At 36.7% G+C, this 11,434-nt stretch overlaps 1 protein-coding gene across 1 annotated transcript; it reads right to left on the bottom strand.

The window, feature by feature from the left end:
- Positions 1-6,830: 6,830 nt before the first annotated feature.
- On the bottom strand, positions 6,831-9,839 carry LOC131432142 (carbohydrate sulfotransferase 11). Its single transcript, XM_058598252.1, has 4 exons — positions 9,703-9,839; positions 8,837-9,219; positions 7,733-7,990; positions 6,831-7,668 (listed from the first exon to the last, which is right to left on the bottom strand). The coding sequence occupies exons 2-4, from the start codon at positions 9,140-9,142 to the stop codon at positions 7,231-7,233; spliced, it is 1,002 nt and encodes a 333-aa protein (XP_058454235.1). The 5' UTR covers positions 9,143-9,219; positions 9,703-9,839; the 3' UTR covers positions 6,831-7,230.
- Positions 9,840-11,434: the final 1,595 nt, after the last annotated feature.

Raw genomic sequence — 11,434 nt, 5'->3', positions numbered from 1 at the left:
CGAATTTGTTTTATTTGTTTGATTTCCATATCCGTACAATGCTTACTATTCAATTATTGTTAAACGATCACTTTTGAAATTTTAAAGCGCGCTGTGTTCACATTTCGAATAAAATTAAGGAATAGTTCTGTTTTAGTTAAGTTTTTTATGTGTTGCGGGCAGTTTTTGACAGAAGCTGCTCGATATTTTTCTATATTGTATACAACATTTTCAATTCGGTAGAAGATGCTACAAGAACTCGAGTCTCTCAATTTGAAGAGAATTTTGCTACATTTCTTCGCTCCACTTCATACTCTGAGTAACGTGCTAACCCGTGATGCTCAGACATGTCATCAAGAGTAATTCGCTCTCGCACTGGTGTCTATTCTATGTTAAATGAATCATGTCGGTTTTTTGTTGCTGCGATGATATCCGTCTCTTTTTAATGGTACTGATTGAGTCGTGTGAAAAGTTGCTAGACAGCATTCTTTGATACGATAAAACAATCATTCTTGGTTGCGGGCGCCATAGCCGGCCAAAGAACAAAATCAAAATCTCAAATCAGTGTTTGACGGCAAAGCAGAGTAAAGATAGACTTGCGATGCGACGTGTATGTGTTTTCTGTCGGATGGGTTTCCATAGATATAGGGCTATATTTGAATGCTGTTGCGCCCGAGGAATGCGAAGCATGTTTGATTCTTCTAATCAATAAGGCTGTCTATTCATGTGTTTCCACATGCAGGGTAGTAAAATTGGCAAAAGAATTTCCCAGGATAGGAGACAACTACGCGTTTGAATCCCGTCTCTGCGGAAACATTTTCGCAGTTTTCATTACATATTACGCATTCGCTGATCTCGGGATAATTGTTAATCACTAATGAGTACAGTAAAAGAATTTTTCCAAATCTGAATAAAAAGATGACTTTACCGAAAAATCCGTAAATCTACTAAGCAAATCTCGGAAAACATAATATTGATTATTTAGTAATAAGCAAAATTGCGATCTGTTTCGTCGTTTGCGCTAACTCGAACAAATGTTGGCAGCACCCTTTCAGAATTTATTGAAACTTGCTGTTCATGAAGACTTTGTCACAAAAAAACCAATTTGCATATTTTTTTTTATTCAATAATGTAATATAAGCTTCGCATACTTATGCCGTCTTTCATTGAAAAACACTGGTGGCGTGGATTGCTCTGGTTTTGCACTTTCGAGCAGAAATAGCAATGAAACACCGTCAGAATGTTGCATTTCTGCTCGAAAGTGCAAAACCAGAGCAATCCACGCCACCAGTGTTTTTCAATGAAAAACGGCATTAGTTTTTCCAAAAATGATCTAGACTGTCTTTTGAAAAGGGTGAAATGGCTATAGACGAAAACTGACAAATCCTACAAAAATGTGTTGTATGAGTTGTTTTCACAAAATTAGTCAAGTTTTCGAAAAAAAACATGAAATTTTGAATATTTAAAGTCGATTTGCAGAAAAACTTATTAATGATTTGGATGAAATTTTGTTACAAGATATATGATTATGTTCTTTACCCAGGATAGAGGGTCACGTGTTGAGTTTTAAATCGACCACCTGGCTCGCTCAATTCCCTTTGAGCATCGTATGTCTCTTGTACTCTCTCGTATATGAGCACACTGTACCGGGTTGCCAGCATACATTTTATTATTTTGATGAGAAGTTTTATCACATTAATCTATCGCATGGGTTGGACATTACATGGATTCCAATGAACAATGAAAAAATATTCAACTTTCACAAAGATTGAATGTCTGTGTGTTTGGCAGCCCTGTCGAGCCAATTTTATTTCTCTCTCCTTTTTCAGAATGCTATCAGGAAACCAAAGCGAAAAAAATGGCGGATGCATTGAAACTGATTTTGTTTCACAGAAATATATAAGACTTTATTTTTATCGCGATAACTAATTAAAGTTAAATTCATCATAGTTACTCTCGTAGTTATATATTATCGCTTGAGCAATTTATTTTTACAAGTCTAGCACATGGGCTTACCAAAATAATACCTACAGTGCGTATCACAAAAGTCGGGCTAGCTAAGATGATTGACTATACTGTATTGTTGTTTAATTCAACTAGAAGATTAAAACTGAAAAAAAAAAAACAAAACGTAGAGCATTTCTTTTCGAAATATTAACATGTTAATGTTTCCTGTTATTTAGATAATATAAGTCATTACGATGCGTTTTTCAACTCACTGTTACCATTGTAAGAAGAGAAATATTTTACTGGAAAAAGAAGCCAGTTGTCTGGTCCTATCCTATAGGGAAAAACTTGCATACTTTGTGGTTTTTTTTGTGACAAATCCTTCCTGTACAGCAAGTTTCATTGAAATCTGAGAGGATGCGGCCAACTCTGAATGCGATTTAGCGCTAAGTTCGTCTGTACCAAGTGCAATTTTTTTTTTGTTTCGATTATAAAGGTTTTAACCTTGGGGGTCATCCATCGAACTTTCTGACCCTATGTGCGGGTTTGGGGATCGATCCCAGGTGGGCAGCGTGAAAGACATCGACTTACCTATCACGTTATACCCGTCCCCAGCTCGAGAATTGATTTTAAGTGTGCAACGCATTTCTAAAACATGAAATATGAAAAGAATTTTTTTTAATCTGTTTATTAAAACTGCAACGTCTACGTAAAACTTTCGTCGAGGGGACAGGCAGGTAAAAACACAGACTGACAGACATGACATTATGAGTAAATTATTCTATCTATATTGAACTACGGGAACTATTTACTATCGGTACACCCCTTGTATTATGTAAACTTTTTTTTACTAATCGGTCCCCCCCCATTATTTGAAAATGAATTATCGCAATTAATTATAGGATTACTAATAGTACTGTTGTTGTACCGTTGAATTCCACTATGTCACGTCATTACACTCTCACAAAGTCACTATTTTCACAGTCACTATTTTTCCGAAAGTGTATCAAACGTTATAATACAGATACGTATTTCGGAATGCTATTTGCATCCTTCTTCAGTGTATCGGTTTTATAAGTTTATTGAAAGAATGCTGCAGTGAAGTTCCTTTTATACAAACGTAAGTAGGTAGAAACCAAAGACATCATATTAACAAGATATCCAGCTCTTACATTTCCCGAACAAATCATTGGCAACATCCTTTTTTGCGAGCATGTCGCCCCCAGACGAGCCCGCATCGAATCTTATGCATAGAAGTATGGGAGAAAAATGTCAAATTCGTGCGCGCCAAAATAGCAGGGTTGCGCACCCATACAATTGACATGATATGTTGAATGTGATGCCGTGCGATGGCGTTGCTGAACTGAAGATTGACTTCGCTCCAAGCTGACAGGGTCTGTAGAAACGTAAGTAGGTAAACCACAAAAGGAAAAAAAAATTGAAAAGGTAAAAACAGGTAACAGAAAACTGGAAGAGTTAAGTGTTTTCTATGTTTGTTTTTATCTTGGATATGGGTAGTAACTGGAAAAGCCAAGAAGATCTATTCCCTTGGTCTCGGTTTAATAAAGAGATGGAGTTGTTTTTGAATATTTCTAAACTTTCTGCTGAATCTAATTTCCATGGATTGGATATTTGTCTTAAGATTTTTATGTCATTAGTAGTGAGTTCATGATCTTCAAAAAAGGCATGTTCTGCTACTTTTGACTTGTAGTGATGTGGTAGTCCCTTTTCCAATTCTTTGAATGCTTTCGCTATTTCTGAGATATGTTCCTTGAAACGAATTTCTAGTGTTCTCTTTGTTTGTCCGATGTATATTTTATCGCAATGACACGAGATTTTGTATACCCCAGACTTTATCAAATTCTCTGTAGGATCTTTTGTAGAACCTAGTAAAGTTTTCAATTGGTAGTTCATACTGCTGAACACTAAATATTGAAACGTGAAATATTTTGATTGAAGTCCATCGATATTCTTTTAAAATTTTCAGAAGGGGGGTCAAAGTTGTGAGTGATTGTTTTTTTAACAGTCTTAATTTTTTATCGTAGATGGTTTGAATTGTATGCTCTGGATATCCATTGAACTTTCCAATTTCGAAAATAAAGTTTTTCTCTTTTATCGCAGCATCTTTTCTAAGGGGCAAGAATAGCATTATGTGAATCATATGGTGGAATGCTGCCATTTTGTGTTGATGGGAATGATTAGAAGTATTTGGTATGATACGGTCCGTATTGGTAGGCAATCGAAAGTTAAGGATTTTGCCTCCCGGACAATAAGAATATCCAAGAAAGGTAAACTGTTGTCTTTCTCTTCCTCATAGGTGAATTTAATATTTTTATGTAAATTATTAATTATTTCTAAGAAGTTTGATAAATCGTTGCGTTTGATGATGCAAAATATATCATCTACGTATCTCCACCAGCGATTAGGTAATAATCTCTGCTTTTTTAAAAGTTCTTCAAGGTTTGCCATAAATAATTCACATAAAAACGGGGAGAGTGGATTACCCATTGGTGCCCCTTGTAATTGTTTATAAAATTACCCTCTGAATTTGAAATAATTTACATCCATGCAAAGCCGGGTTAGAGTAAGATAATACCGTACTTTGCATTTCCATAAACTACTATTATTTTGTTGAAGTAACCAATCTTCCAACAGATTGATTGAGTCCTTCACTGGGACACTTGGAAATAAGGCGGTTACATCGAAAGATACCATCATTTCGTCATCTTCGATTTCGCCTGAATTCTGAAGTTGAGTAGCGAATACCTGTGTGTTAGGAACTGATTTACTGAAGAATTCTTTTGGCATAGATTGGAATTCTTTTACTAGCCATTTGGAGATTTTTTGAGTTACTGAAGAAATAATTTCCCTTATTTCGTTACCAGGTTTATGAACCTTTGGTAGTCCTTTTTTATAAAAAGGGGTTAGAAACTTTGAGACACTGAGATTGATATCGAAGTTTGGGTTGCATTCATGAAGAGTTTTATCTATTTTTTTAATAATATCTGGAAGGGGATCGGCTCTTTGTTTCCTATAAGGGCCGTCATTGACTTTCTGGGTTATCAGATTGTCATAATCTTCTTTGTCCATAATTACCACTTTGTTTCTCTTATCAGCCTTAACATAAAATACAGGCTTTTCCCGCAATTGTTTCACTAGTTCTTTATCACCCATATTTTGTTGATTTTTCAATGAAGTATTTTTAATGATATCAGCTATAATAGTTCTGGCATCATTAATTTGAGAAAAAGAAAGATTACAGTTATTTAGGCCTGTTTCTACGTCTATAATAACTTGTTCGAGGCTTACTTTAGAAAAAATTGCATAATTTAACCCAAGATTGAGAAGTTTTGTTTGTTCGTTGGTAAAATTCTGAGATGACCGATTGATTAGGAAGTCTTCTGAAAACTGTATCGGAGGTTTTGGGGGTCGGCGTGTGGAATTTTTTAAACGTAAATTTTCGAATTTCTTGTGAAGAAGAATTCGTTAGCGCTCAGATTCGCATAGGATTAGGTTGTTAATATATTTAACTTTTATAGCGATGTTTGAGGGCAAAAATTTATTTTTTCAAAGTTGTTCAGTAAAATGATTTTTTGGGTACGTGAAACCGATTATTGGTTTGTGGTTTTTACATAGGTGAAATATTTATTTTTTTTAGTTAGTTTTTCGTACGGACTGTTTAAAAAGTTCATTATCGGGTTCGACGTAAAATGAACTAGCGATCTAGGCTATTGTTGATTGTGTTAGTAATTTTCATCCGAAATTATGTGGCAGTAGGACAGAAGTAAGTAAATATCGTAATAAATCATGGGTTCGATTTTGTATTGCGTTAGAGGATGAGAAGTAGGCACAATTTAGTTTTGACAATATTTTTTAAATCTGTATCCTGCATGAAATCCGCATGGACGTATACAAATCAGTATTACAGACATCTGTATGAAGGGCAACTCTGTTCGTAAATAAAAAATAAACACAGTCTAGATGACAGTCTGGATGTTTTCGATAGGCTGACGTGGCGCCATCATGACGTATGCGAGTACTGTCCCAATTGATTGAAATGATTGAAGAATGCAATTTGAGTGTCCTGTCTGTTAGTCTGTCTTAAAAAGTTCCATGTTTCCATCTTCCTGGTTTATGAACGTTTATGAATTCGTTGAATAACATTGGGAGGGACTGGGAAAATCGGTGTCTTTCACAAAGCCTACGTGGGTTCGATTCCCAATCCTCGCAGCAACGGTCACAATATTTATCTGACTCAAGAGGCGAATTAAAAATGACTACAATCAAAACAAAACCATTATTTTTATTACTAAAAATGAGAAATATTGATTTTGCTCAATTATAATGTTTTTTTTCGTAACATCAAATTTATCGCATGAAAAATAGTGAGAAAAAATTGAAATGAATCCCTTGATTATTGTCTTATTTTTTTCCTCGGATTACTCGATTTCCAATCAACGGATTGAGATAAAATAGGATACCATATCTTCACTTCGACTCAAAATCACAGAAAAAAGCTTGACAAATTTGTTATAACTATTGCTGTAATAACGCCAACAAAATTTGAAACCAATGCATCAATTTTCGTCGTACCCTTTGAGTCAATGCATCGAACAGAGATAGCAGATCTTACTGTAATAGAGTTAGTAAATGAGATAAATAATGAAGCTGAGACGAAGAGGGGTACCACTACCCTACATACTCTCAAAAATCTGTTTATCTATATGTTGAGCGGATGTTTGGAAATTAGTGTTAAACCGCTGACGTCACCTACATATATTTGGAATTACAGTAGCACATGTACGATTCAAGCTATCAACTATTATCACTCGTACTGTAATGATTCTTGTGAACCAAATGTTAAATAATTCATTCGAAATTGGAGACCAATATGAAAACAGAAATTGCCAATTGTAAAAAAAGATTTATTTACGACAAAAAGCTGCCATCACAGAGTTTTTAACAAGTAGTAATTATAAGTACGGAACAGTTTCGTAAATCATGCCTAACGATTTAGTATAAATTGCGAATGTTAGTCGTTGTACAATGATGAAGAAAATTTCCTTCCAGTAAGCCAGTATAAAGCGTATACATCGATTGTAAAAAAAAATATTAGTTCGTTATAATTTAAAGCTACGCCTTATTTTTGCGTTGTCCAAACTATCACTAGAAGCTACTCTAAAACCTGTCCATCAAAATAGTCTTCTTGTTCGCATATGCTAAATAAAACTTGATACTTGGTACCAATTTCTTGTTAACTGCAACTTTTTGGCATCGAAAGCGGATCTGCGGAAAACTTAAAACTCATCCCAGCTCGAAGCCCAGTATCTCATCCAAGCTATAATCGAAAAGTCGAAAATCGTCCTCGTACAAACGGTACAGACTCTTGATGATCCGTAGTGGAATGTCGTTAAAATACTTGCGTAGCCTTTCGTTGGTGCCGGACGTTTTGTATGCAATGGGAAAACTGATTCCACTCACACCGGCCAGATGAAGTGCCAGTGCCGAATCGTCAACCAACGTCTCGTACTTGCCGATGATGTTGTACTGCAGTAGACACGGATGGCACAGTTTGGATGCCGGTTCCCAGTGCTCGTTAAAAGAAAGGTTCGAGTTGCGGCTCAGTTCCGGCGTTAGCAAGTACTGGATAAATTCCAAGAAGGTGACATCGTGACCGTACTCCAACGAACTGTTCGATGCGTTCTGTCGAAACGTTTTGATGATCTGTTTACCTACTCGGGACTTTGAAAAACAAGTAGAATTTATAAATCCACTAGTTAGTAAATATTGGTCCATGGTTGAATACCTGAAAATATTTGGCACTCTTGGAATTTCCCTCTAGTTTGTTTCGGAAAGCGGACAGCAGTCGTTCAAATGGATGGCGCACGAGCACGAATCGATTGTAATCCGACAGTACGGTTAGCCGTTCTTCCGGAGTGAGCGAACTGAACGTTTTGAACATTCCATTCGAGTGAGCTGTGTCGGCTGGAATCTGAAGCGGATCCGTGCCGTTCCATTTGTTTGTCATGATCATCAAAATGCGCTTCCAATTGGTGCATGCGACCTAAAAATATGAAAAACCAATAGTAGGGTAAAGTGTTATAATATGCCCCCCTTAAGAAAACATTGAAATATTTTCAAGTATATTGATATATTTTCCTCAAGAATGTAAATATTTCATTGCAATACGGATGAGGAACATAATTTTCAATGACTCCAATAGAAAAGATGAGAATTGATTGATATAAACACATTTTCCAAAACGACCACATTCTTAGTTTTTTTCGCTCGCCTCAGACATAATGCCCCAGCAGCCGTAAAATATGTCTCACAACAAATCAGTGGCATGACACACACCAAAGACATTTTATCCCACAACAATGATGCATTATGCTTCTTGAAATGTCCATAAAGTTACTGTTTTGAGATAATCAGTATGTCAAAGAAATGGCGGATAAAACATCTATTTATTCGAAGCAAAATCTTACATCGAAAAGCTGCCAAATGAAATTTTTAGTTTTCTCATACTTTCCTGCAAACGACAACCACCAAACTTGCATAGTAGAAAGATCCTACGAAAAGATAGTGTTAGTGATAAAACTTTGGTTCAGAAAAGTCTTCAATGCTTAAGAAAGGAAAGGGGGCATTTTGGCTAGCAGGGGCGCTTTATAAGACTTTCCCCTAATCAATTTTGATTTCGTTTACTTCGTTGTAAGCTGGAATAGGATGCCTTGAAGTGCTACACACTGATGTAGAGAAGAGTAGTAAACAAAACTGGCAACAGGTCAATTGGCCGGGGTTGAAGATTGATTTTCACGTAGCAGGCTGCGATAGATGCAGTCTCATCAGATGTCATCACGTGAAACCCCTCATTAAAAATGGTTCGACTTTAATCAACTAAAACGCTTACCTTCGGAACGTAGCAGTAAAGAAATTTGTGTTCTTCGTCAATCAACAAATGGCTCATTTGAAACGAATTCAACTCATCCACCGATTGGTACTCTAATTGATCTTTCAGTTGCGTGCAAGCTCTCAGCAATGCGTCCTGTCGTTGAAAATTCTGCGATTGTGTCAACTCGTATTCGTGAACATCCAGATCATCGAGCGAGTTGTGATTGACGAGAACCGGGACCGTGTGCTGACTGAGTTCTAATCCTGCTATGGATAAGTGAAATGCCAGCAGCATACCAAGCATCTCAAAGCCGTAAAACATCATTCACGCTTCTTTTCGTTCGCGCCTGTGTCATGGGTTATCACTGTCTCGGGGTTTTATTTGAACAGGAAGCAACGTTTCTGTAGAAAGACAAATGAGCCAAATCAAAAATCACGAGTGCGTTCGAGATACAAGCTTAAATTACGTAACTATTATTCGAACATCAACAGACGCACGTTTTCGGAGGTCAATAATACCTCAATGTGCAAAATTTTTAGCGTCTTTCACAAAAAAATGCTCACCTTGCATTCGCAAATAACTGCAGACTCTGCTAGTTGCATTTGAGTGTAGTTTGTTTACAATACCGTTCGTAGGCAGTTTTTTTTTAATTACTCGTTTAGCGAGTTGAAATCAGTTAAAGCAAATCAATCAAGCTGCTGCCTTCAAATTGACAGCATTAAACAAATGTCTATTTTCTCATTACTTGAGACATACATTAGATTACAAACTAATTACCATCTACGATGCTTTGGACATAAATTTCACCAGCGTAAAAAATACATTCCTCTTAGAGGCAAGCGTACTCGATTACATTCCCAACCAACCTTTACAGAGGTACTTACATCGATTCCAGTCGAAGGCGATAAATTCTATCAAATTTCTCTCGAGTCCATTCTAATTTCCGAATGAGCAACTAAGTACCAAACTTGTGAATTTCCCAAAGATCCGTGCACGACTGACTGTCATCTGAGCAGACGATGTGTTGATGAGAGTGAGCACTGAGTGTTGGTGATCATCTGTTGCAACCGAACACATGGGAACAGTGCGCACCCGATGAAATGGTGTGAGATGATTTGCAATAGCGTTGGTTACCTGTCGTTTTGACAAACTATTCAATCGACTTTCGATTACTGACTAGAGGTTTTAAACATTAACCAGTCATACTTCCTATCTGAAATGACGAAATTAAATTGAATATCGTTCGATGAGAAGATGATTTGACATTGAATATTTTCAATTGATGATGTTATTCTGTAAGCACTTACACTACCGTATGGACGAAGTAAAGGTAGACTGTGGCATTTTAGTTCCTGTCTTCACATGTAGAGAGCAGAATTACACTTTCTTTTGTAGAATCAGTCCAAAATACAATTCGACTAGCGCGAGCCGCGAGATAGAACGAGTTGAAAACGTATTCATACCTTTTAGGGTAACGGTTCCAGTAGTCATCTCATATACGAAAACCATTAGAGTCCATTATCCAGAGTCTCTGTTCGATAGTTTGAACTTGAGGATGAGATGAAAATATATACATTTGCTTCTTGTTCTCGCGTCGCTATAACAGTTTTCAAACTATTTTTTTTTGCGATTGCAAAGATATAGTATCCGATTTTATCACAATTCGTTGATTGAAGGTCGAGTAATCGGCAAAATAGCGACTCTACTAATAAGATCAGGCCCGTGCGCAGGAATCATCCATGGGGGGGTTTCAAGGGGAGAGGGGGGTGTCCAAAAATGTAAAACGAATTCTGACAGGATCGTGCGGGGGGGTTTCAAATTATGTCAGTTTATAAATTGATAAAAAAATATGAATTGTCAAGTCATTTGCACTTTAATATAATAAGTAATCCATTGTTCATGAAACTTAATTTTTAAAAAATTCTTCATGGGGGGGGGGGGGTTAAAACCCCCAAAACCCCCCCCGCCTGCGCACGGGCCTGAATAAGATGATTATTGGCACTATATACTTGCGATTTTTTTGGCATTAAAAATGCCTTACTCTTCACTATATGGGGCCGGGTGTCAATTAAAAGTTTCAAAAATAGTCGCGTAACCTTTTTATGTCATAATTTTGAACGTTAATAACTCGGTCATTTGTTGAAGCATTGTTATAATTTAACAACCAATCGATTCGGAAACTTTTAACTTAAACATGTATGATGAAGTCGTTTCAGTATTTCAATAGCATACTATTGAAAAAATGGTTGGAATCGACCTATGTTTTCATCCACCAATCCCTGTTGTACAAAATGACGTCAACTTCTTTTTCGGCATAGGAGGCTTTGCGTCATGCATAAAAAACACCGTATCGTTATGCGTAGTATGGAGAGAAATCTATAAATATAGGCTGCACAATATTTCTTTGCCTAGTTGATGTTTGACTGTGAATAAAACAAGTAGCTCGTCCAGTGAGCTGATGACTGGATTGTATGGGGCTGTCCAAAAAAGACGTCACGCCGCAAGGGGGAGGGGGGTGTTTCATTAAACGTGACCTTTTGTGACAGGGGGAAGGGGGGGGAGGTTTTTGGAATGTGACGTCCAATATTTTCAATGAGCGCAATTTTGAAATACCTA

This window comes from Malaya genurostris, chromosome 2, assembly GCF_030247185.1.
Source record: "Malaya genurostris strain Urasoe2022 chromosome 2, Malgen_1.1, whole genome shotgun sequence".
NCBI lineage: Eukaryota > Metazoa > Arthropoda > Insecta > Diptera > Culicidae > Malaya > Malaya genurostris.
This window is presented reverse-complemented; position numbering and strand designations above follow the sequence as displayed.

What these genes read in the sequence shown, in the direction of transcription:
- LOC131432142 (XM_058598252.1), bottom strand. Translation starts at nt 9,142, where the DNA reads ATGATGTTTTACGGCTTTGAGATGCTTGGTATGCTGCTGGCATTTCAC. An exon ending in TTTACTGCTACGTTCCGAAG is followed by an intron (nt 7,991 to 8,836) that starts GTAAGCGTTTTA and finishes TCATATTTTTAG; the next exon opens with GTCGCATGCACCAATTGGAA. An exon ending in AGAGTGCCAAATATTTTCAG is followed by an intron (nt 7,669 to 7,732) that starts GTATTCAACCAT and finishes TGTTTTTCAAAG; the next exon opens with TCCCGAGTAGGTAAACAGAT.